The sequence below is a fragment of the Eriocheir sinensis genome, chromosome 14, assembly GCF_024679095.1.
Source record: "Eriocheir sinensis breed Jianghai 21 chromosome 14, ASM2467909v1, whole genome shotgun sequence".
NCBI classification, from domain to species: Eukaryota; Metazoa; Arthropoda; class Malacostraca; order Decapoda; family Varunidae; genus Eriocheir; species Eriocheir sinensis.
Genome location: NC_066522.1, coordinates 17270790 through 17297341, shown reverse-complemented (window position 1 = coordinate 17297341; position 26552 = coordinate 17270790). Strand labels below are relative to the sequence as shown.

The 26552-nt window shown below is 39.8% G+C and overlaps 2 protein-coding genes across 5 annotated transcripts; one reads left to right on the top strand and one right to left on the bottom strand.

The window, feature by feature from the left end:
* Nucleotides 1–8586: 8586 nt before the first annotated feature.
* On the top strand, nt 8587–14954 carry LOC126998581 (WD repeat domain phosphoinositide-interacting protein 4-like). Of its 2 annotated transcripts, none has more exons than XM_050860405.1 (8): nt 8587–8911; nt 11055–11129; nt 11289–11478; nt 12037–12217; nt 12549–12757; nt 13067–13168; nt 13491–13609; nt 14175–14954. In XM_050860405.1, exons 1-8 carry the CDS (start codon nt 8845–8847, stop codon nt 14282–14284), a joined length of 1053 nt encoding a protein of 350 aa, XP_050716362.1. In that variant the 5' UTR covers nt 8587–8844; the 3' UTR covers nt 14285–14954. The 2 variants fall into 2 exon arrangements, with proteins under 2 accessions (XP_050716362.1, XP_050716361.1); XM_050860404.1 differs by having other exon boundaries at nt 8590–8911; nt 11286–11478.
* A 525-nt stretch (nt 14955–15479) lies between these two features.
* On the bottom strand, nt 15480–25864 carry LOC126998582 (voltage-gated hydrogen channel 1-like). 3 transcript variants are annotated; one of them, XM_050860407.1, is made up of 6 exons: nt 25702–25864; nt 24089–24266; nt 23395–23589; nt 22833–22968; nt 22353–22554; nt 15480–21980 (listed from the first exon to the last, which is right to left on the bottom strand). In XM_050860407.1, exons 2-6 carry the CDS (start codon nt 24257–24259, stop codon nt 21947–21949), a joined length of 738 nt encoding a protein of 245 aa, XP_050716364.1. In that variant the 5' UTR covers nt 24260–24266; nt 25702–25864; the 3' UTR covers nt 15480–21946. The 3 variants fall into 3 exon arrangements, with proteins under 3 accessions (XP_050716364.1, XP_050716363.1, XP_050716365.1); XM_050860406.1 differs by lacking the exon at nt 25702–25864 and adding an exon at nt 25530–25684; XM_050860408.1 differs by lacking the exon at nt 25702–25864 and adding an exon at nt 25380–25515.
* Nucleotides 25865–26552: the final 688 nt, after the last annotated feature.

Below are 26552 nucleotides of genomic sequence, written 5' to 3'. Positions count from 1 at the left end.
AGGAAGACAAGGCTGATGAAGAAGAAGAGGATGTATAATGACAGCAGAGAAGAAGAAAGTAAAAGGGAAATGACGTAGGAAAACTAGGAGGAATAGAAAATGGAGAACCGGACACAAGAAGAAAACTGGGGGGGGAGGACGATTATGGTGATGACGATGATGATGATGATGATGATGAGGAGGAGGAGGAGGAGGAGGAGGTATAGTCCTTCCGCAGACGCTCCAAATACTTCCCCTTTTGTCCTAATACTTTCTTTCGTTATCTAACAATCCAACAATCTATTTCTGACTTCAAGTACTTTCTTAGCTGACAGTCCAATCGTCTATTACCAAGACTCCAAACAGTACTTAACCTTGCTGACATTTCTATAGTTTTTTTGCTTCTTTTCTTCTCTTCTTTCCTCTCCTCTTCCCTTTCCCATGATCCCTTTCTTTTTTTTTTCTCCCCTTCTCTGCCTCCCCTCACCGATCCTTCCTCCTCCCCTTTCTTCCTCCCTGACTTTGCACCCCTCAACCTCCTCCTCCCTCCTAGACCTCATCCCCTTCCTCTCCCTGCCTCCCTAGCCTCACCCCTTAGCTCCTCTGCGCCCCTTCCTCCACCAGGCTGCCTCCTCCCTCCGCGGCCACTCGTCTGAGCCGCCTGTGTGTGTATGGATGTCACCACACTGTGAACATTGCCGGCATTTTCCACAAACCGAAGCCAGACCCCATTGTCATGCATGAAAACACCGGCCGAGGGGATGTAGCGAATTGTTTTTGTTTTTTGACACACACGCTTGGGTTTGCCTGCCTGTGTGCTCTGGAATACCACCACATGACCTTGTTCCTTCTTGCCTTCCTTCCCCCGACAATGGAAATACATAGAAGAGGATAAAAGCGAAGAGATGATCACCTCACCATCTCTCCATGCGTGAAAGAATCTCGCTCTCCCATCTCTGCCTTTACCGGCGTGACAGTGATGTGACGTTGACGAACATCCATTCTGACTGACAGGCGTTGATCAAGAGAGAGAGACAGACATATAGGTGTGAATAAAATGGATAAAGACAAGTTATTAGATTCGGGGTGAGCATACATAGTTAGATAGACGAACCAAAAGAAATATAAAAAGGTATAACAAAAGATGTGTGCGTCAATAGCTACCAGGTATTATGTAGTGGTAGTACAGATGCCGGTAAAAGTACGACTAGCGGTGAACACTAAAAAAAAATGATGATAATAGTAATAATAAGGGAGGAGAAGGAACCAAACTGTAAAAATTTGTCCACGCTCCGGAACAAACACGAAAAGACTTCTCTAATAAGCTGAGGAGGTTCCGGGGTGAAAGGGCGGAAGGTCAGAGAAATGAAGCGATGCGGCGTAGAATATTACGCCGCCACTCTGATCACGGGGACAGGTGAATAGATACGGACAGAAAGATAGATAAAGTTAGATAGATAGATAGATAGATAGATAGACAGAATGATACATAGATACAAATGGACATGGAATAGATAAATAAATCGTTAATATAGATGGATACAAAGATGGATAGATAGATAGATAGGAGATAGATAAATAGATAAATAAATAGATAGATAGATAGATAAATAACTGAATAGATAGGTAGGCGTGTGTGTGTGTGTGTGTGTGTGTGTGTGTGTGTGTGTGTGTGTGTGAGTGAGCGTTCTTGTGTAAGGGGAAAACGAAGGGCAAGAGAGAGAGAGAGAGAGAGAGAGAGAGAGAGAGAGAGAGAGAGAGTGGGTGAGTGAGTGTATTGTAGGAATCAGTCGAGTTAACGGTCGGACACAGGCGAGGGAAATATTGAAATGGAGAGGGGAGGAAGGCATGCAGGCGTGGCTAGGCACAGAAAATAGAAAGACACGCGCTAATACAGTTAAGAAATAGTTGAGCTTTGTGTTTTGGCCGGAGCAATTGACTTCGGGGCCAACTAACAGGATCAATGTGTGTGTGTGTGTGTGTGTGTGTGTGTGTGTGTACAAATTCTACCCATCTTCCTATTTCGGGTTTTCATTTAATTTCAACGTCACAATACCTGACCACAGAATTACCTCTCCCCTGTGACCCCTTCCCAGCCCCCTCCCCCTCCCCCTCCACCGCCATCCATAGCATCTCCTTGTCTCTCGCTTCCTCCTTCCCCACTACTCCTCCCTCCCCACACCCTCGTAATTCCGTCCCCACCCGCCTCCTCCCCCTCCTTCCTTCCATCCCCTCACAACTCTATCAGTGTTGTGTGGTAGTCGTCTATATCAATTGATAGGGGCCCCAGGGATGCGTGTCTTACAATAAACTCATTCTTCGTTACAGATGAGAAGAGACGGACGGCACATCCCTCCCGCCCGGTGCGGCAAAACATCCCGTCCAGACAACGATGTAAGGATCATTTTTTTTACCACTTACGAGGAGACGTGTTTGCTTCGGTCACCCGTAAAAACCTGGCACATAAAGCCCGTTTTCTCTCGTTCCAGCGCCATACACTTGTCTTTCTCCTGATAAACCACCTGTTGAGGATTTTCACAGAGCTTCGGATGGTTTTCCTTCTGCGGTTTCTCTTCGTTTTCCTTTTCTCGCCTGACGTCTGACTTCCGACACCACAATAACGGGCTCTGTAGTAATGAGGTGCACCGCGGGCAGACGGGCGAGTGTGGCTAACCTCCGCAGGCAACACCCCCAGCACCGCCCCTCCCCCTGTGTTGTGCTCGCCCCCGGCCCTGGATCATAAGATTACACTTCCCACTCGTCTGTGACAAGATGAGAGCCGCTTGATGCCTCCAAGGAAGATGCCGTGATTGTACATTACCACATGTTTGTCGTCTAAATTTTCGCCCTCGCAGATGGACTGAGGTTCCGGCAGGGCAGGAGAGACGTGCATAGGAGTGCCCAGCCTGGGTTCCCCTAAACAGTATGGAGCAATGGTCTTCAAACTTTTCAGGATGGGAATCAGTTTGAGTTTATGCATTATCATGACACCGTTGCAAGGACGTCATTTCCAATGCCAACTTTCGCCTCGGAACGCAGAGATAGCTCTATCAAATCATGAAGTTAAGCTCCGGTGCATTTTGATTCACGAATATTCTGTAAGTCAAGTGGAGACCTGTGAAAGTATATCTCAAAATGGCGTGTTTGGATATATAGGGACATGCAGCACAGGCAGTGTGTGCTTCCGAGACAATACTTGGACTATATAAGCGGAAGGAGATGGGCACTTTGTATAACATCCATGATAGGATCCTGCATTGCATGGTCTTGAGCATAGAAATACATGGTTATACAAGGACCCTTGAGTAAATTATATAGAGGCGTCTCGACTGGAGAACATAAAAAATTCTCAAAACTCTTGCACTGCACGGACTTAGGAGCAGTAATACATGGCTCAATAAAGACGTGACCAAGGGCAAGGACGCCAGGGGGCATACAGACCGATGGACACCTGGCGCGGAGGCGTGGGGAAGGTGGCGTTACAAGAGTCCGCGGCCTGCCACCCAAAAATTAATCACGGGATCCATTGAGGCCAGTAATAAGGGCGAGATTGGGAGCGGGCTCAGGACACACGTAGGGGGAGAGTCGAGCATCCCGCAGGACCCCCCATCCTCTACAATGTTCCCTCCCTTTGATGAACCCGGCCGCCACGCCAACCCTCGGGGCGTAACCCTCCACCCAGCCCTGCACGACTCCCGCCCTCACACTCACGACTCGGAGACTTGAAGGTCGCCAACACGCCCCTCCAAGCTGCGTCCCGGAGGATAAAGAAAATAAGTCAGGAGTGGAAATTCCTGCCACCGGAAGGTATTCACCTCTATTATCTCCGCCGCCCCCCGCCGTCCTTTGAACAAAGAAAAGTGTGCTCCCGCTCCTACCAAGAATCTTGTAAAAACAAATGACAGCGCGGCGGTCCGCTAGTGGTCACTGACGGAAAATTGCGTTTTACGATGAAAATGTCGCCTCAGTAATGACTGTTCATAGATAAAGTCACCGTTGTTAAAGTACGTAATTAGAGGCGGGTGTGAGCAGATCGTAGGTGGCCTGTACAGCAAAGCCTCGCCGCCAACAAGATAGTGACAACATCGTTTGTGGCGCCGTGACACCGCATATTTTATCCAACTGAAATATCGAAAACATTGGGAGAAGATACACGGCAAGTACAAGTATGTGCACAAACTGAGAGCAATTTTGTCTTTTGTTCGTTACCTAATGGATAATGTCAATGGGAATTTCAAATTTCATGCTTGATTTTCTTTAAAAAAAAAAGGCTAGCATAGGAAAGGTTTAGCCATCTATAAACTGAACAATAAAATTCAGACATTCGCATTTCCATTATCTGAAAATGATTTAACATTATAAACATGTATTGCATCCTGACAATGAACCAACGCCTCACTGTGGCTATCAACGCTGAACCACTTAAATTATCCTCAAATTATGTTTCCCATTGGTGAGGTCTCACCTTCATTATGCGGTTCAATTTTGATCCCCTTATCATTGCTCCGTAACCTTAAACGAATTGCCAATGAACTAGTTCAAGTTTTTGGCGTTGCTTACGTATCCTATTCAAGAATACAATTTTAAAAATACATAAATGGATTGAACATGTATCACGGCGCCACACATGGACTGGAGCCATCCATCATCACTCCTTTTATACTTAGGAACAAGGAAAAGATAGCTATTTCAGGGGGAGGGGTTAAAGAGCATCATAGGTTCATGAAGTGTGTGTGTGGCGGGGGGGGGGGGGGGGTGCGAGCGAAGCGAGCATGCACAGTTTTTTCTTCAAATAAGCACTTTTAGGGATATTTTGAGGCCGATATAGAAAACCTATGGGGTGGGGGGGCTATAGCCACTCGAAATTATCGCCCTGATATCATTAGTCTACCGCTCTGCAGTGCAGGTGCTATGGTTAGCGTGTCTAGCTACAAATCTGCTCTAATTCGAATCCCATTCCGGTTGGTCGGCGTGCAGCTCACCCAGCTGTTCATCCTCCCTTTCGTGTTGATAAATGGGTACTGTATATTGATTTCCTGTTCGAATAAAGGGAGTCATCGCGAGTGGCCCGAGGCTGTCCTAAAGACCATCACAAATGAACTCCGGGAGGTGGTATGAGCCAAGCCAGTCATCCTTTTCCAGTGTTTTTTGTATTTATATTATCCTTTTCTGGATGTCCTGTGATGGTTTGGATGAGCCCCCCTTCCCCCAGAAAAGACTCACTCATATTTTTTTTATGGTGGTGTTCAGGCATAAAGGTGAATGATGCGCTTTTCTTATAATATTTTATTTTTAATATATTTATAATTTTTATATAATTATATTGTTCTTATTTATTTGTCAATTATTTAATTTAATTTACTTTAATCTAATTTTTCTTTTCTTCTTGGTGTTTTCTTTTTCTTTTCACTATTTTCTATTTTTATCTGATTTTCTTGATATTCTTTTAATATCATCCTTTTTTATGTTCCTTGGTCTGGATAAGCCTCTTTCACCCCAGAAAAGACTCACCCATAATTTTGGATGTTATAGTTAGGGCCGAAAGGTGGATGATTTGTCTATATCTTTCCTTTTATCGATGTTGTGATTCCGTATTATCAGTTTTTGGTGTTCTTTATCTATATTTTCTTTCTTCTTTTATTCTTTTTCTATGTATTTCTCCTTTAGTCTGGTGTTGCTTTTGTTCTATCCTCTTTCTTTGGTGTTCTCTCGTATCGCCTTTTCTTGGTCCTGTGTACAGGTACGGGTAAGTCTCCTTCACCCCAGAAAAGACTCACTCATACCAACACACAACACCACACGCCTTAATGCTAGATTTTTTTGGCTTTTTGTCTCTTTGTGATTTTTTTGTTCATTTTTGTAGTTGATGAAATGACACGATATTTTCCTTTTATCGATGTTGGGATTCTGTATTATCATTTTTTGGTGGTCTTTTTTTTCTATATCTTCCTTCTTCTTTTATTCTCTTTCTATGTGATTCCTTTTCTGGTATTGTTTCTATTTTATCCAGTTTTCTTGGTGTTCTCTTCAATCGCCTTTTCTTGGTGCTGTTTGCTGGTAGGGTAAGTCTCCTTCACCCCAGAAAAGACCCACTCGTCCCAGCATACAACACCAAACGCCTTTTTTATTATTTTCTATATTCTTCTTCTTTCTGGTGTTGTTTCTGTTCTATCCTCTATTCTCGGTGTTCTCTCGTATCGCCTTTTCTTGGTGCTGTGTGCTGGTATGGGCAAGTCTCCCTCACCCCAGAGAAGACTCACTCATACCAACACACAACACCACACGCCCTGATGCTAGATTTTTTGTCTTTTCTGATTTTTTCTCTTCTTTTTGTAGAGAAGACACGATTGCCTTCAGTATCTTCCTTTTACAACGTGTAATGAAAGTGTCATTACCTAGGTCGTCTGGTTATTAAGATAGTACTGTCTTGCTGGCCCCCCCCCCTGCCCCTGGACCCTCGGGATCTCCAGCACCGCCATGAACGCCCCGGGGGAGCCGAGGCGCTCTGCCGGGACTCCTGGGCCCTGCGACGCTCGCCAGGAAGACCTTGGGGCCCCTGACGCTCCCCAGCCCCGCCGAGGAGGGTTGGAGCAAGATTTGCCTCCTAAAACCACCAGACGGGAATATTAAGTTAATCGAAATACCGTGAAGGCGCCGATCACGGAGTTTGTCGGATCCGGGATGGCAGAACGAAGGGCCGAAGGAACGTGACAGATCATCCTAAGAAATGATCTTGGGAAGGTTTTCGGGGCAGTATCTGTTTCCCTCTTTCCTTTTTGTTTCCCTTTTTGCTTATTTTGCATTTTTTTCTCTCTCTCTCTATCTCTCTCTCTCTCTCTGGCATGTTTAGTCCAGTTCATCGCATTGTCACAATTGCCACACTTCACTTCATTTCTTAAAAGTCGATGTTGTTTAAGCCAATTGATCACAGGCAAAGGATCCTCAGTCAGCAGAGGGAGCACGACAGACTTGAATGTGTCACGGGCCATGTCGAACTACAGACTGAATACATGAACCCAGTGGTGTTAAAACTGATCACAAGTTGTGTCAGGTTAGTCAAAAATGTTTAGGTGAGGTCAGGTCAACTGCTGAAGTTTTGATCCCCTGATGTCAGGTCTACCGGTGAGGTTTTGTCAGGTTAGTCAAAAATGTTAAGGTGAGGTCAGGTCAACTGCTGAGGTTTTGATCCCCTGATGTGATGTCAGATCTACTGGTGAGGTTTTGGCCGCTCTGTCATCAACTGAAGAATTGCACCCCCAACTCTGCCCAACTGAAGAATCGCCCCACCAATTGATTTCTAGTTTTTTTTTCTGATAGATCTTATCGTGCTGTTCATCTTTACCTTACAACAACTTCCTGCAACAATGGCTCATTTCTAGAAAAAAAAATAGTATTTTTTTCACTTACCCTCGCAGCCGCGGCCAGCCCGAGAAGTGACGACGTCTTCTTCCTATTCTTTGGGCCGTGTGCTGTGTGGTGCCTTCTTGTTTTGAGCTGTTCCGCTTTGTATCGCTTCCTAGGTCCTCCTTGGTACTTCTTTACATTTAGATACTTCACTACGCACTCTTAGTTACTTCACTACGTACACTTATATACTTCACCCTGTCCTGAGTTGCAGTATTTTACTTTAAGGACTAGTATTTACTCTATCTCTGTATTCATTCCCATCTAGTGCTTGGGCAATGTTCTCCGTCCCCACATTTTATTGTCTTATTGTCCAGGGGGAGGTACCGCCCCCTCCCTTGTTGTGCTTTCCTTCCTACCATTGTATCTTTTTAGTTTCATGGTGCTACCTACACATGTATTAATAGTTGTATAATCACACTCTGTCCTGCCTGGGGGTTGGGATGGCATGTTCCTCCCTTCTCCCTTGTTGTTTACCTGCAACAATAAACTATCAATCAATTAATCAATGTTTGTATACAAGATGGCGCCACTATAAACACTTGCCTGCGCCACAACGGGACCATCAGTGTTGGGCACCGCTAACCGAAGTTAGCTTCGCTAACTGGTAATCCACTGACTAAAAAGGTACACATGTACTAATGGTTGTATAATCACACACTGTACTGCCTGGGGGTTGGGATGGCATGTTCCTCCCTTCTCCCTTGTTGTTTACCTGCAACAATAAACTATCAATCAATCAAAAAGTTAGCTTCGTTTACGCTAAACCGCTAAACTGATAAAGAAATTAGTGGAAGCTAACGCTAACCGCTAACTTTTTATATGGATTCAGCATCGGTTTAGTATTTTGGCTCTAAAATCCCCTCTGTCCGTTAATGAGCAACAACAAGAAGAGAAAGAAGCCTCCAGTTTATCCTAACCGAACCGTGCCCACCACTAGGCCCTATCAAGAGAGCCTACCAGCGCCACAGGCGAAAACGTAAATAATAATAATAATAATAATAATAATAATAATAATAATAATAATAATAATAATAATAAAGAGAGAGAGAGAGAGAGAGAGAGAGAGAGAGAGAGAGAGAGAGAGAGAGAGAGAGAGAGAGAGAGAGAGAGAGAGAGAGAGAGAGAGAGAGAGAGAGAGAGAGATTTACACAGATTCACATAGATACTCAGACCACACAGACACTTATTTTTAGTTTTGGGGTTGACACCCAGGCACCAACATCTTCCTTTGTATCTTCTCTCAACAAACAGCCATCGGCACATACAATACAAGCCAAGGCAGGGCCGAGGAGAAGGCAGGAGAAGAGTAATCAAGCAAAAAGAAAGTAAACCACCAAACGAAGCCTCCATGAAGGGACCCGAACAACGTCAACACCACCATAACAAAGACAGCCCTGAGACGGAGTTAAGGAGGACCCAGCCCAGCCTCCAGCCCATGCCCCCTCCAAGGACCCTCCCATGCTGCTGAAGACCACCATGACCACCAGGGAGAAGGTCCACAGCCTAAGGTTCAACCAGGATCATGGTGAGAAGGTTTAAAATGGGTTGTGCTGTGAGGGAGCCAAGTTTGATATACTACGATGACATTATTTTGGGTGTTTATTTGTTTTATTCCTGCTTCTTGTTTTTTGGGGGTGTTGTTTTTGTTTCATGTAATAGTTCTTTTCAGTTCAGTTGAGTCTTATAAGGCCTACTTTTTTGTGTGGAGAATAGTTTGAGAGGACCAAATGACTGGTACATTATTTGTGGTATTTATTTATTTTATTGCTGCTTCCTAATGTTTGGGTGTGTTGTTTTTTTCCATATAATAGTTCTTTCCATGCGTTTGAGTCTTATAAGGACTCGTTTTATTGTGTGCAGAATAGTAAACAGTATATGACCATGACAAAAAGTTTACATAGATTTACATAGAAAATCAGACCACACAGACCCCATGGTCCAGATTAGGTGGTCTGTCCTTAAACCTAAGTGATTTTACATTAATCAGAAGGCTCCAAAACATTGGATTTCTACTCTAGTTGATATTAAGTTGAAGGAAGTGACAGTCGAGCTTTTTTTTGAAGGAGTCAATCGTGTTACACTGGACCACTGATGGTGGGAGCTTATTCCATTCTCGCACTACAACGTTGGTGAAGAAAAATTTGGTGTAGTCTGAATTTACTTGTCTACATCTGAGTTTTACGCCATTGTTCCTCGTGCGCAAAGTGTCATCGATCATAAACAATGTTGATCTGTCTACATTCGTGAAACCATTAAGTATTTTAAAACATTCGATCAGTTTTCCTCAGAGGCGACGTTTCTCAAGAGAGAACACGTTAAGGGTGGAAAGCCTTTCTTCGTAGGATTTGTTGCGCAAGGAAGGGATCATTTTCGTTGCCTGACGCTGAACACCTTCTAATTTAGCAATATCCTTTGCATGGTGGGGAGACCAAAACTGTACCGCATATTCCAAGTGGGGTCTGACTAAACTATTGTAGAGCGGGAGTATTACATCCTTATTCTTGAATAAAAAGTTTCTTTTAATGAAGCCCAACATTCTGTTCGCTTTATTTGCTGCATCGATGCATTGATGTGAGAATTTGAGGTTTGAGGCGATTTTGACCCCCAAGTCCTTGACGCATTGAACGCTTTTGAGTTTAACGCCACGCATTTCGTAATCGAACTTCTTATTTCTCGTTTCAACTTGAAGGACGTGGCACTTGTCTACGTTAAAGGGCATCTCCCATCTATCTGACCAAGCTGAAATTTTGTGCAAATCCTCTTGGAGGCTTTGCCTGTCTTTGTCAGTGATAACCGAGTTACCGATCTTTGTGTCGTTTGCAAATTTACTAATGCGATTATTGAGTCCAACATCCACGTCGTTGATGTAAATAATGAAGAGCACTGGGCCAAGAACCGAGCCCTGAGGGACGCCACTAGTGACCAGCGCCCACTCTGAGTTAAATCCGTGTTGTCTGTTGCTCAACCAATTTGCAATCCATTGATTTACTTGACCGTCAATACCTATTTGATTTAATTTGTAAAGTAATTTATGATGTGGGACTTTATGAAACGCTTTCTGGAAATCAAGATAGACTACATCCAGTGATTTGGTTACGTCATAAACAGTGAAGAGGTCGTTATAAAAGGTTAATAGGTTCATGGTCATATTATAGATAGTATTCATTTCCACAACAGGCGAGGTCTCAGAACACTTATATGAACTCAAAAGACATCAAATGGAAGACAAAACCCACCAGAAATAAGAAGCAGCAATAAAGGAAGTAAATGCCAATTGTTTTGTTAGGTGTGACTATTTACCTGTCAGTGCCTAGTGAATGAGTTTAATGTTGTGTAGTTTTTTTACCGAGCAGCTTGGTAAATAACTCAAATGTCATGTAGCTATGTACCGAGCAAATCTGCAAAATCACTCGAATAGTAACCTAACCCTTCATAATTAGGTAAGAACTATTTTTTTAACTAATATTTTCTCATCCAAGCTTAACAAATAGTAGTAAATATGTAGTCAAGCTCTGCCACCCCAAAATACCATTCACGCCTTCGTATTATGGCTTATGGGTGAAAAAACATTCCCTTTATAACATGAAAGTGCACAAGGTTAGAAACTAAACTAAACTAACCTAAGCAAACTGTTATACTACAAGTACACTGTTGTTACCTCTTTACAGGCTGCTTTATTTGTTGTATGGATTCAGGCGTGAGGATATACAATGTGGAGCCACTTGCTGAAAAGACACATTTAAGTAAGTTGTGTTATTCGTCCTGTCCTAGTTAGATTTGTTTTGTCACAAATATTTTACTTATCAACCTTTCAATTCATTCTGCCATATCACACTTGTTTTAATTTTACAACAGATACACCTTGTAAAGAAAACTATCTAATGCAATATTGATTTCAGAAGAAAATGTGGCCGGCAGTGTTGGCCATGGGGAGATGCTGCATCGGACAAACTTGATAGCAATGGTTGGTGGGGGTGCTGTCCCAAAGTATGCAGACAACACTGTCCTCATATATGATGACTGTAAATCCAAGCTAGTCCTAGAATTTACTTTCTCAGCCCCAGTGTTGGCTGTCAGACTCAGGAAAGACAGGTAAAAAGTTTTCAGAATTTATAGTCAGTTCTCCACCAATGCATTTTTTTACTACCATGGATTTCACCACCATAGTTCCTCCAATTATATTCATGTTTAAAACCTTCCATGGAAATCTGGGTCGCCATATGTTTTTTCAACTGGTGTATGGCCTCACCGTCTTAATGTGCCCCTTCCCCACACATAATGTGCTGTGAAATCTCTTGTGGGGAGTGGATGCTGATGGTTAGAATAGTTATTAATTTTTGTTTATACAGTACATTTGGATTCTCACTAATAACGGAGCTGTCACGAGAAATTAAAAGTCAAACTCAGCAAGAATAAGGTCATTACATATGAAAGAGCAAAAGATAAGGCTATTGATTTTGCAAAGCCTTACCCTCATAGTTCATATTCTTTACATACTGTTGTCAGTGTTTCACAAATTATATTCTAAAAGTTAAGTTCTTCACACAGTGAATAAGTAAATCTTTTTGTATTTTAAGAGCATATCCGTTAGAATTTATCAAAAGTATTTTCTTATTTTTCTTGAAGATCTACATACCCTTATTATTTCAGATTAGTAGTGGTGTGTCAGCGACAGATCCACGTATTTTCTTTTCCACATTCTCCTCAGCGACTCTTTACTTGTGAGACTCGGGACAATCTGCTGGGACTCTGTGAAGTATCCCCACTCCCATCTGCTGACAGACATATATTGTGCTTCCCGGCACACAAACTTGGTGCTGTACAGTTGGTGGTATGTATAAGGATGTGTTTATGCAATATTTCTATTAAATAATCAAAGCAATTATAGTCATTAGATAAAGTTATCATTCATATATCAGAAGTGTTGTCATCCTCATAAGAAGGCTAAAGGTGATGGAGTGAAACTTTCCATGCATGCCGTGTGCAAATTGGCTGTAATTTAAGGAAATTTACCATGTATTTGAAACAGATTTTTATCCTAAAATAAAGCTTCTTTGAGGGATATTGTATATCTCGCCATGCACTGATAAGAAAATAGGTAATTACATTATAATTTTCATAATTTTCAGTAAAGTGTTTACTTACACTAACATAATTTTCAGGACCTTTTGACAACTGAAACAACTGTTTCTCAAGCTCCTTTTACCATCCAAGCACACAAGAGTGAATTAGCATGCTTGAGTATCAACAGAGAAGGCACATTGCTGGCAACAGCCTCCCTGAAGGGCACACTCATTCGGGTGTGGGAAACTGCCAGGAGGGTGTTGCTGGCTGAGCTAAGAAGAGGCTCTGACCCAGCCACTGTGTATTGGTAAGCTACAACACCAGGATAAAAGTAGTTAACCAGTGAATGCTGAATAAGTGTGAAAGAATCAAAACCTGAATATAAAAATAGAATTATATAAGTGGAAATATCAAGGAAGCATTTAAATGATTGCAATAATCTCGTGGTCATATTTGTGTGGTCCATGCTATGCTTGATAAACACACACATTAAGGCCCTATGTTGTGCATGACCTGGCTAGGCATCTCTGTATGTATACCATGATGGTTCTAAAATAGTGTATAGTTAAAAAACTACAAAGGAGTGAAGATTATAACCATTAATTTATCTCCACAGCATAAACTTCAGCAGTGATAGTGAATTCCTCTGCTGCTCCAGTGACAAAGGCACAATCCACATATTTGCACTCAAAGACACTCGCCTGAATCGACGCTCTACGTAAGCTTTTGATAAATTTGTTGCCCAGCAAATTAATTTTAAAATTATATTGGAAGTTTAGGATTGAGTCATCCCAACTTACCAAAAAGTCATTTGTATTTGCAAAACCTGCTGGGCAAAAATTATTGCATGTTAGATGGCAACGAGGCCTAGTTAAGATGGTAATGACAAGTGACCATTTAGAAAAAAAAGTGGTATTGGTTCTGCTGAGCTAACATAAGTGGTGGAAAATTAATCTGAATTAATTCTAAGTGCAGAGAATTTTATTAAGTTACTGTCATCCACACTGTAAAATTGATAATATATAAATTTCTATTTCCAGGTTTTCAAAAATAGGTTTTCTAGGAGGATACATGGAGTCACAGTGGGCCTTAGCAAATTTTACTGTTCCTCCTGAGTGTGCATGCATATGTGCATTTGGAGCCAATTCTACTGTATATGGTGAGTTATGATTTTGTATCGTAATCCATGAAATATAATCAATGTTTGTTTTTTCCAGATAAAAACTCATCAGTTTTACAAAGCCACTTGTCATGTTATATGCCTAAGTTTCTTTAAAGAATGAGATTGTGTACTGGGAACTTAATTACCCCTGCCTTAGGTGACTGGGAATCATGTGTCTAAATGGGAAATGAAAACTAGGCACATAAAGCAAGGTTAGGTTGAATTTATGATTATGATGGGATTCCAAGCTTAAACATATATATTGCAGTTGTGCTCCACCTATCACACAAACCATATCTCCTAAGTCCACAAACTCTTCCACACATTAAAAAAACTCCTCATCAAGGTCAGTGTCCACATCGCTTTCCCTTGTACCTTTTCCACATACAAGTACCACATTCATACTGCAACATTCTGGTGCCTACCTCTAAGTTCACTTCACCTCTTGTGTACCCACATTCCACAACCATTGCAGTGTAGTGTTATTCTACATTTTTTCAGCAAACTTCACGTGGCCACACACCTTGGGTTCACACAATAAACTGAGTTTGTTTCCTTTCAGCAATATGTGTTGATGGGACTTTCCACAAGTATGTATACAAAGCAGATGGTACTTGCAACAGAGAATCATTTGATGTCTACTTGGATCTTGTTGCAGATGAAGAGTTCTAATGACTTAATGTGATTAAAAACTTACACAACAAAATGTAAATAAATAATGGTTGTGAATATGCATAAAAGTTTTGACTCAGAATTAAGTGCCAGTGACTGGTAAACTAACATTAAATATGCAGCTCATGAAGTAACCATTTTTTTTTAATATACTGCCATGTTTGTGTTGTGATACCTAGGGTCTTGTTAGTTTATACTGAGACAGATAAGGCCAGTTGCAATCAGAGGAACCAAGGAGAAATGTTTGGGTTTGCTGACTTCCACTATGTGTAATATTGTCAGTGAAGAAAGTAGAAAGTCAAGAGTTCTACTTAAGTAACTACAGCATGCATTGTTCAATGAAAATTAAAAACATTGCATGCAATTCTTATAAATGAAATAAAATTAACAAAAAGGCAGCAATTAATTATTTCATATGACATCACTAAATGGTTATTCATCAGAATGTTTTCCTCCCATTTGAGGTGCAATGGGACCAACGTGGGAATCAAACTGAAGAAAATATTGTTGACCTTTGGAGTTGTTGAATTATTAACTAATTCTGAAGCTCAGAGTTACTATTTTCAGGTTGATGTAAGGCTACAAGACAGTGTAATTATAACTTTGTATACTTATATATTTTAGCTCATTTTATTATACTGTAAATGAAATGTCAATATTATCTTTTCTATGTGATTGTTTTATTTCTATACAAAAACCTGTTTTAATGTAAGGACCCTGTTAATGACAATTCTCAGACACACCAATGTGCACAAGGTGTTATTTTTATTGTAATTAATAAGGGTGGTCTGTGGCCCAAGCTCACCTCAAAACTGAAATTTCGGGGGTTCCTGCGAGGCAGAGTGGAATCTTCATTACATCCTTTCCTGTGATACACAGCAGCCTGTATACACCAGGAATAAGTCAGGTGCTGTGGCCTACATCCTGGGGAGGCGACCCTCCCCTAAAAGTTCTGTCACAGCTTTTGCCTGTGAAGCCAAATCATGGGGACAGACCTTGCTCACACAGGGCACCCACGGGTATTTTTAAAATGACCATGATGCTTCCTCTACATAATCCAGCTAGGAGCCTTTATCTTAGCAGCATTTGTACAGTGTCAAAATGTCATAGCAGTTTTTTTTTATCTAGAAGCATATGACAATCTGCAGATATATCTTAAAACTACAATCTGTAGGTATCAAAGGAAACATGGGAGTTTTCATTCATAGATTTTATATCTAACAGATTTCCAAGTAAATGTAAGGCTTTCCCCACGGCATCGTCCTCAGCACCACTATTTTTGACAACAATCAATTGTTATTTCCACTTTATCTCTAGGTGGACAACTAAATATGGCTTCCACTTCACCACCAAAATCTACCCAATGACTTTCTGTAAACATATTATCTCTAAATCTACACTCTACCTCTACAATACTCCCATCCCATATCAAACCTCTGGCAAGTTTTTACGACTGTCCTTTCTATCCCAGTCACACCTGAAAAGCCCATAAATCGATCATCAGAACCAGCTCTGCACCACTTACAACTCTTGAAACCTTCCATACTTTCAACTTGTGACAGAGCACTGTACTGTCTGGTGCTGGGACATTAATGCAGTTTAATTTATAATGAATGGGATAGGAAACAGGATTTATGGTTTCAAATAAGAAATTATACTTAATATGTACTGGTACAGCATACAGATATAATAAACATAACTCCTATACAAGCAATAATTATATTTCATGTAAAAAGCCAAAATAAATAAAAACTTATGACTGATTTGGACATTTATTTGGTGTGGAGTTTTCAGCATCTAATGGCTGGATGGCAAGTGCTTCACCACAGCATTACACTGAGGTCCTAATACACTAATGGGCAATACAGTTTCAGACCCAAGTTCAAATGCTGTTCTCTTCTGATGGAGCTGACTCATTCTTTTCAATTTCCTATGAAAATAAGTCTGTAAAAACTTGTGATTTTTCTTTCTCCCATAGCAACTGCTATAAGATTTCCTTTCATTTTTTATCATTCTTAATCCTATTACTTCAGTATGTTCATACAATATTACAGCACCTAGATTAGTGATTAGTGAGGTATGATTGAAATGTAGCTAAACACCTCTAGCAGCTACAATAAAGTTAGCTCAAATGTAAATAAACAACCCAATAGCATACAATCCTTGTTTGACATTCAAAAATAAATGTTATAAGTACAGTACCATAACGTTATTGTACTTCTGCTTGTATTAGTACATTTTTTACAGCTCTCAATGGGATCACTACATATGTAGTGTTAAAATATCCCTAAGCATTTATATATTTTTATACTTCTTGCAGCACCAGTGTTAAAAGTTAAAAAATCAAAATATGCCTGATATTCTGGATAAGTAAGTAGCAAGCCTTGATATTTTCATATTTTTAAAGCACCTGTCCCTAAAGGAACAATGTTACTTCTACATAAATGCAGTGTGTTTGTACATTAAAGTTTCCTGGTTTGAAACTCCACATTCTCTGTGGAATTGATGTTGACTTTCCTGCACTTAACTACACTAATCATGAATGGCACATGCTAAGACATACAACCAACCAAGAATGGCACAAGCTAAATTTAGGTGACTGAGTCTCATAATCTACATTCTATTTACAACACACATAACAAAGAATGGGAACATGGAAATACAGATCCCAATACTTATACATGTTAAAAAATAATGCTGTTAAAGCAACTATAAAAAATAAACCATATATAAGTACATGAGCAATGTTAAAAAGGAGATTCAGTGAATACATGTACTGGATTGTGTTAAATGGACAGAACAGAGACACGCCAGTCCTAGTCGACAGACCAACTCGGTCGGCTAGATTTCGATCACCAATAGTCAGTCTGTCAGCACCCTCCTACAGGTCGCCTTTGGCAAAGGCCCATGCTCCCTGTTACAGGGAGGGAGCGATCAATTTTTGGAGGAGGAGGAGGAGTGGACAGAAAATGGTAAGACTCAAATGAATCATGATGTCTAGCACATCATGATACACCCTCTGCAACCAACCATACAAAATACGAGTCTTCCCTAAAAAAAATGGTTGACAATACACATTCCTGCATCAAATTAGAGAACAAGTAAAAGAAGTAAGCAGCAATGTGTATAAATATGGTGAATGTCAGACCCCAATCAAGGCCCAGATTCACAAACTTTACCAACCAACCCTTTGGTACCTCCGGTATCTTTCAGACTCTGCATTCATCAACATTCTGGTAACGAGTCAGTAAGAATTACCCTTGCACCCAGATGTTGCACTCAGTAGCGAATCATGTGCAAGTTTTTATACTGTATCTTAAGCTTTCATGTAACTTTAGTGAAGAAATACAGACTTCAAAATCAAAACATGTGTTTTGTACAGTGGTAAACACTGTTCTATAAGTAATAATAAGCAGTGCAGTCCCTCAATAAGATGCATTTTGATACTATAGTTCACATATCTGCATTAAACTATAAATATCTATCATTTGAGATTTTCTGCTTGTTTCTTTACATTCTTATATTCCATATGGAATTACTCAAAGGCTGGCAACACCTGTAGTGATGATAATCACAGGGCTAGCATTATAGAAGCAAAAGCAGCCAAATTTCACCAGGAACAAGCTCCTTACCCCTCCCAGGGGTCAGTGAGATGGTATATAACTGGGTCTACAACATTACAGATCAAAATCATGGTCACTCCAGTTAAAAACATCACCTATGACTCATGCTGACAGCTGTCAGCTATAATTGCCCTGCTGCAGTGCCATTAAATTTGAAATACCCTACTCATCGTTCTTTCCACAGCAGTAACTAATGTGTATCAATTCCATTCACTACTAAAATTATCAGTTGGTTATTTCCATCTAAAGTTATGGAACAAGTATAAGTAGAAAATTAAAAATGAGGACAACTCATCGCCGCTGTGGCTACTCATACGCTACGCCACTTATTTCATATTTTCATGTCTCTCTCCACTTCTTTCTAGCATTATTATACATTTTGATACTTATACAACAACGAAGATAATCACAACTGCATTATCATGTTCAGAAATGACCGATACAAGCAGTTAGATGGCAGAATAATCCTGAGGTGGCAGTGTTTATCCAGCTTACCAGACCTCCAGTAGTAACTCACTTATGGGTTTTCAGGGCAGTGGTAAATTTTGGCCTTAAAGGAGGCTCAATAAATGCTTGCTGAATACAGATTTATGGAGTGGGCGGAGGTACTGGAAAACTTGCCAATGAGAGGTCAGTTACATGGTTTCATGAATCTGGCCCCCAGTGGCTGATCCTTTGTGATTGTCATTAGGTAGTTTAGAGTCAGCAACATGTCAACCAAATGGCCCTAATTTATCATTTTAGAATGAACAGAGCATCAGGAGGATAGGGTATCCTTCAAAAGGTGACACTTGAAACATTAGCACAAGAACAGGTTGGAAATAACCAATAGCACTTAAAAAAGGCTTGATAGCAAACACAGGCCTCAGCTCTACACAGTACACATTACATTCAATGCTGATGAATAAGTTACATTCCATAGTTTCAGAATAATGGATGTCTTGTCAAACTGAAATCATGGCACTTCAGTACTACCCTCACTGCCACACCAAATCCCACACTATGACCATCCTCATTGGTTCACTACCACCCTGTGAAGCCCCCATAACCATCTTCATCACTTCACTGCAACCTGTTGCATCCTATCCTGTGTTCTGATGAAATGGCATCATGATAACAATGTGGAGGAGGAAAAAATTGGGCATTCAGAACATACACTAAAAACAGTGCAAGAAATGGTTATAACTGGAGGATGAAAAGGTTACAGATGTAGAAAAAGATGATTTACACAGAGCTCCATTATGATGCTATAGAGAATGCCCTTGGTAAGTAAATACCACTGAAGGCAGAATCCTTTTCTTGAAAGAGAAATATTTTAGCGGTCAGGTCCTTACTTAGGACAAAGACCTACAAAACATCATTCATCAACATGAGAAGATCCCATTGATTATAAATATGAGATTCATACAAAGTGATAAAAAATAAGGTGGGGATTCGACGGGCAGTTTTAGAGGCTCATTTTGCTAAGTTTTCTACTTCAGTTTTGATCATGAATTCTCATATCCTACCTGTCCATTTCTCACTTTTCTTAAAACTAACAAAATATAAAAAATGACCACGGTTGTTTAGTACAGCTTCTCCACTGCTCATTTAATCTATATTTTCTTCCTGTTTTACCAAATAAAACTTCCATGTAATGTTGTAAATGACCGTGATAATCACCTTTTTTCCTTGAGGATGTGTGTGTGTTTATACAAATGACACATCAGAGCACAATAACAGTTCCTTCCTGCAAGCTGCACGTGTGGCCTATGGGTTGTATACAGCCCATATGTAGCTGACTTCCGGCAATGCATCTAAAATGCTTCTATAGTAAATCTTTATGCTAGAATTAATGTAAGGGAGTTGACTTACAGTAAAATTAATGTGTATACAATTATTTAAACAAATTCATCCATATAGTACTTATTTACTATACGTGTCAGCTTATAAGAAAATATTTGTAGCCTAAATATACCTTAAAATTAGGGGTTGTCTTCTATACCCAGGATTAAATGCAAACTTTAAAATTACATGTCCATCATATGTGTCCATTTTTAATCAAATATTTGTAGCCTGAAAACATACCCCTTAAAACTAAGGTTTGTTGTAGATACCCAGTATAAAATACAAACCATACATGAGGTGGGTGGTTCAGACATGGACCTAGACAGTCAAAAGTTTCTCTACATGGCTAGGGATATTATTCAAACCTCTCATCTCTAAGCTGACAAACTCCCACAGCACCAGATATTATTGCTTCAATGCATTTGACAGATCACAAGCTCTGCACACTATGCATAATGCACCTGACTTTTGAAATAAGAATGAATAAATTAGCTAAAGTAACCAAGTTGTTCCTAGTCATAATTTAGAGTATTCTTGTTGCTGCTGTGATATCGAATGGCAAACAACAGACTAGGGATACCATAACAATTACTTTTCACTGTGCACTGTATGCAAACAACTAGAGATTTTTTTTTAGATTTAAGGGAGACTTGAGGATTACGAATGCATCTCTGTAATCTACTGAATGCCATAAAAGGTGACTAGAGGAGATGTAGCTCCTAGCTTACAAAATGCTGGAGTTAGGAATGAAATTCCCAACTATTTTTTCACGAGAACACTTGTCAAGATTGTCACAACGCCCATTTTTACTCCTTACCTTACCTATATAGGAAACAGGGTCACTAATTATACTTAGTGAGATTAGAATGAATAATACTATAAGTACAATACCTAGTGTACCTAAAATTACTAGATCCTTATAAATTACAAAATCTTCTCAGTTTTTGGACAGTGAAGTACAAACTATGGATATAATGAAATACATAAGAATCAGCAGAGCACTTCATCTTTGACCTTCATCATTCATGAATTGATGTGCAAAATACAATGCATCCTTAACAATGCATTTCTTCTCAGAACCAAATGAATTCAGCAGCTTACAACTGAATAATAATAAACAATGAAGGTAAAATATATAGAAAAATAATAAGGAACAGAAACAACCTTTAGTGAATGAATCAAAGATCTGAAAACTCCTGGACTAATATTCACAACACTTATACACTTAATTTAAGAGAATGGTGATGATACCATGACCTTATTGTGCCCCAGTAGCTAAAAATGGCACTGTCCACAATAGGGCACAGACATCAAAAGGTCAACCACATAAATATGGCCAAGCCCTCTGTGTGACAATGACTGACTAACAAATGGACTAAGCAATGTAGCTCTATGTGTTGGTTTGAGACTCACTTTAATAATAAAAAAGTCACCAAGGACTTCCTGAGGCAGACTGGTAACACACCATCTGATGCACACCAATGATAATGCATTTTTAACAGCCGTTTTTTTATAAGATTTAACCCGGTAGCAGCGACGGGCCAAATTTGTGGGTTTACCGGGTACCAGCGACGGGCCAAATTTTTGGCTTGATAAACCACCCAAAATAGAGAATGCACCAATTGATTACAAATGTGTTGTTATCTATTATATAATGATTTGTGTGAGTGATGATTTTTTTCTCATTAATTCGCTTAGAGGAGCCTTTAAGAAGCGCTGTCCCCGCAGCTACCAGGTTACGATTAATTTTAAAAGCAACAATAAAATTTTAAACTACATTGTGTTCATGTTAACCTTGTAGCACCAACAGATGCTATTTATATAGCTACCACATAAGTACATAAATGTAAGTATACGCTTTTAGAACATCACATTTAAAAATCCTTCAGCACAGAGGAGTAAAGGATACATCCACCATCAGTGCTAAATGTAAAACTGACTCTGTTCTCCCATTTTAGAAAACAAAAGACATCATGCATACTATTATAAGAAAATAATTAGATTTGACTATTAAGAAAATTCACAATAAAGACAAAAAATATATATATTATATTTATATAAACTACATCAGATATGATAAAATAAATCACTTACTTTTGAGTTTTTAGTCAGGTGATCTGATGAGTAACCTTCACAGAAGGCCCCACCAGAACAAAAATTTGTACTCTCAAGTTGGTGGTCACACTTGACAAGCACCTGAAGATATGCTGCCTCACTGCGGAGTCACCTCGGCAGAATCAGGAGTGCTGCAATAAAGAGGAAAAAAGTATGTTATGCATTATTAACATTATTATATTATTACAGTAATTAAGTGACAAGTTTGCAATAGCTACTTCGTGCAGAAAAAATTACCATTTTGCAAACTCTTTGTGAGTTTAACATTATAATTAGTACATATTTTAATACTCAAAACATTTCCTTTTTACAGCAAGTGAGGCTGGTTAATGGCAAAAATAAAAACAAAGATTGTCCATAAAGTACTGCTCAAGCTAAACTTGTGTCATACCGTCACCATTCCTCTTTATATCTACTTGGCTTTATATTAACAGAAATTTTAGAGGAAAGTAAAGACCGAACAGAGATAACATTGAAAAAAAAGATAAAACAAAGGAAATTACTTTTCAGCATTAAGAGGACTTCGGTATTCATCTTTGAATGAGATGTTGTTTTCCATAAGGAGCTCCTGAAGGTGTTTAATATATGCTTCCTGGGTATAGTTGTGCTCACGATACTTCTCCATCTCTTGCTCCACTTGGAATCTCATCTCTCTCTCTCTCTGAACCTTCTTGTCTCCTACCTTCTTTATTTGTGCTACCATGGCTGAAAAGAGAATTGAAACAAATAAATAAGAAACAAATATTAAACTTATGTTAATAGGTCACAGATTCCTACAATAATTGACTATGAAACTGAATACTGAATCAGTTATCATCCTTTTCACTCTGTTCATGATAATTCTTCAGTCCATATCCCTCCACACTCAATTCACTAATACCCTTATAGTTCTTTTATTTTATATCTTTGATGATGAAACTAAACTTAATAATAAAATTTCCACTAAATAAATGAGGTTCTATCATAGAGTGCAGAGGGCTCACCACGCTGTATGTGGACGACTCTCCAGAGCCGCAGCACAATCATGAAGCCTGCGCCAGCATGTGCATCATGAGAGTGGAGGTAGACAGCATCCAAACAGAAACACACAATCACAACAACTGCATCAAACACATCTCCCTGAAACATTCATTGCATTGTTTTTAATCATCATGGGAACTAATACTCAGCAGATAAACCAGGAACAGATATAGAAATTTATTAAGGACAGCAAGCGAGTTCAGCACATCATGGGCAGTGGTAAGCAATGAAAGATCGCTTAAAAATGCCAAAATTCATCTTATGGGGGGGAAGGAGGGGGGATTCACTTTGACTTCCCTTTTTAAACGCAGGCCTGGTTATCATCATTAACGCTATTGCCAGTGACCTGCTTCTGTAACTGCAATGTGGAGAGGAAAATGAAGCCTTATGACTACTTATAAGAGTTTTGGGCAAAAGTAGCTGAGGGGAGCCCATTTTCCTGACTTAAACTCCTGCAATATAGTTATATCTCCATCACTTCCCCATTGTCTCAAAGATCAGCAAAGATCGTTTCACAATTCTTACCTTGTGAGTGAAAAAATCCAATTGGTATGCATACAACTTGAGTCCAATTTCCACAACAAAGAGAACCATTACGCTCAGGGACAAAGCATGGAAGAGGAATGGTAAAGGCGACTCCGAGTCCCTTATTGCTAGGTCCAGCATTAACTCTGTGATGACAAGCAGTGTGTCTACAATCACCAAGCCAACTAGCAATATCTGAAAGTTTATTATCAAAATTATTACTCAGTATATATTCAAAGAATTGGGAAATCTTTTTTCACTACAAAAATATCCTGAACAAGCATTTAAAATATATATAATAAAATCCATTAGCAACATATACCGGTATTTACTTCATGACTGTACAGGCAGCTCAGCTGAAAGGTTATATCATTAAATCAAATCATAAATTAAGCTTAGGGAGTCATAAATACATAAATATTCATAAGAGTGAGCAAGAAAATTAAGGAGTTAATATGGGTGAATGAGGGAGAAATCAGGGTCCTGGAACCAAAATCTGCTTAACATATGCTACGAAGGGTTCCTACAATGAAATTTCACTATATAAGCTTTCTATAATTTTGCTATAATTTCCCTAATATAAGAACTATATAAGGTAAAATGGGTTTTTACCAGTGTTGATTCCATCACTGCAGCCCACGATCAGTGCAATGAAAGCATGGTGTTCGAGGCCCTGATGTAGTTTACACCTTACCTGACAAGGAGTGGAACGCAGGTATTGCTGTAGGTGCTGCTTGAGGGAAGTCCTTGATCGCAAGGAAGCGTCATCTGAAGATCCTGATTTCAAGCTGTGAGTATCTTGTACTGAAGTAGAAGACTCTGCCTCAAGGCACCCCTCTTCCAAATCATTTTTTAAGTTTGCCATACTTGGGCTGTGGAAAAATCAATCAATCAACACAACAGTGCCATACTATAAAATGTGAGTCAAAGTAAATATGAGAATATGCCTTTGGGTTGATAAGAACTCAGGACTGTATGAATGAAAATGCAAAATGGTTAAAGATATGTTAAACAGGAATTACCAAGACCAAGATCATTATAGGATGTAAAACATGGCATCTTCTTAAATGGTGAGAGTTAGATCTATAATTGAGATGAAGTGGCACTGATAGAGGACCTGAGTCAATGCTGCGATTATATAATTTTTCAGGTTTGGTGCATATTTTTGACAAGAAAGAAAAAACATTACACACATTTTTTGTGGGCACAAACTTATTGCTACTTATGAACTCTGCAAGTGGTACCATACATCCACAAAGGTAATCAATAAGATGACATCAATAAAACAATGTTAATGGGCCTGCAGCTGCATGCCGTGCTCATTTGGTGCTTTAACGATGTTGCTCTGCAGATTATTACAGATGGGTTAATTTGCTAATTGCAAGGTGATGGGTTACTATTTCAACAGTGATAGGCTAAATTTATCAAACAGGGTATTACCTAAGCTGTAATGGTTATTTTCTGGTGCCAATAAGTTACTAATATAAGTTAAACTGCACTAGCTGCATTTATGGTTAAATTTTACATATTTATATGATGAATAGTTTTCAACCATTTGTGCCTTCAAATTATATTTAATTGGCATGTATTTTCATCCCTTATCTATAATTTGAAGAAGCACATTTTATTATGAAGTGATGGAAGAATATTATACATTTACCTATTTTAGTTTGGTATTACTACTTCATTATGGTCACCCACAAAATTTAAATATTACAACCATTATCATCTTCTGGATCTGGATCTGGATATTAATGCGCAGGGCACCCATCAGGTGCATAATACACATATTCTGGAGTGTTTTAGGGGGCATCATGTTTACTAAGCAGTGCCCTGAGGTGTCTGGTGTGGGCACTGTTTTAGAGTAGGGGGAAGCCAAAGGAGAGAATTGAAATGTCACACACTCATTGCATTTGGCAGTTTCCCGCCTAATCTACATGACTGCAGTTTTCCAGCCTTAAAAACCTCACACCCTTATTTCACACCTCTACGCTATTTTCGTGGCCAGGAACAACCCCGGCAACAGGTGAGTGGCTATCCCTCCATCCCACCGTCCCTCCATTCCTCTCCACCACACTCCACTTCACTCCACTGTCACGCCACACTTAAAACGACTTAACCATCTTTTAACACACCTGTACATACATAGATTTCACAACCAGGTAAACCCAATCAACAGGTATAAGAAGCAAGCCTCTCTCACTCCCTCCCTCACACCTCTCCACCTCACTCCACTGTCAAGGCACAACCAGACAATTAACGCCACATCCTCCACACCATCCCAACGTGCAAAAACTGTCCTCTTACCTTGGGCAGACGACGCTGTGACTCTAAATTTAGCCGCCACCGCCTCCTCTTGCAGCCCTGAGTGAGCCCCTCCTCCTTCTCCGCCCCTCGACCAGCTGATTGAGGTGGAGGGCGTTGTTCTGCCGCCGTCACCTTGAATGTTGCTTTTTTTCCCCCTTTTTTCTTAGTTTAGAGTCATTTATGTACGCTGGGACTCTTAAATTTGGCCGTCTTGAAGCCCCTTCCTCCACTTGGCACTTTAATTGGGTTTCAAGTGCTATATATCGTGCCCCTCCTCCTCTTTCAGGGATGGAATGAATACCAATACAAATACAAATACTTCAAATTCCAACTATATATATATAGGTAAAGGAATTGTTGTAAGGAAGTTGTTTTGCTTTATTTTGTGTTTTCTTACTTATTTATTGTTATAGAGCCAGTTATGTACCTGCGGACCTATTAACACTGGTCCTCCTCTCCATCTCTCAAACACAGATATACTAGCTTTAATATGATTGGGGTGCCTATTAATTATAGTTCTTCCCTGTGGACTCTGTGCCTCGCTCTCAAAGTTGGCAGACTACCGACTATATACATTTTCAAGCAGGCTATTCTACGTAATTTATGACCCTTGCATCAATCCACACATAGGTATCCTCCTCCTCCTCAGAGAGAGAGGGAGAGAGACTTGATACACTCCTCAGACCTTATTGTCACTTGTTCCTTGTCACTTGTCACACTTGATACACTTGTCACGTAGCCTCTGACAAGTGTATCAGGACGGGCAGTGTGAATATGACCTTCAGGAGCTATAGGCGACATATTAATTTGTTCCTCTTTTCCGACAAGGTTTATATACGTGAGGAAAAATA

Excerpts from the sequence above, each read along its gene's own strand:
- LOC126998581 (XM_050860404.1), top strand. The coding sequence starts at position 8,845 with ATGCTGCTGAAGACCACCATGACCACCAGGGAGAAGGTCCACAGCCTA. Across the intron at positions 8,912-11,054 it reads AAGGTTCAACCAGGATCATG|GCTGCTTTATTTGTTGTATG; the intron begins GTGAGAAGGTTT and ends ACCTCTTTACAG. Across the intron at positions 13,610-14,174 it reads AGCCAATTCTACTGTATATG|CAATATGTGTTGATGGGACT; the intron begins GTGAGTTATGAT and ends GTTTCCTTTCAG.
- LOC126998582 (XM_050860406.1), bottom strand. Across the intron at positions 22,969-23,394 it reads TGGATTTTTTCACTCACAAG|GGAGATGTGTTTGATGCAGT; the intron begins GTAAGAATTGTG and ends TGAATGTTTCAG. Across the intron at positions 22,555-22,832 it reads AGTCGTCCACATACAGCGTG|CCATGGTAGCACAAATAAAG; the intron begins GTGAGCCCTCTG and ends TTCTCTTTTCAG.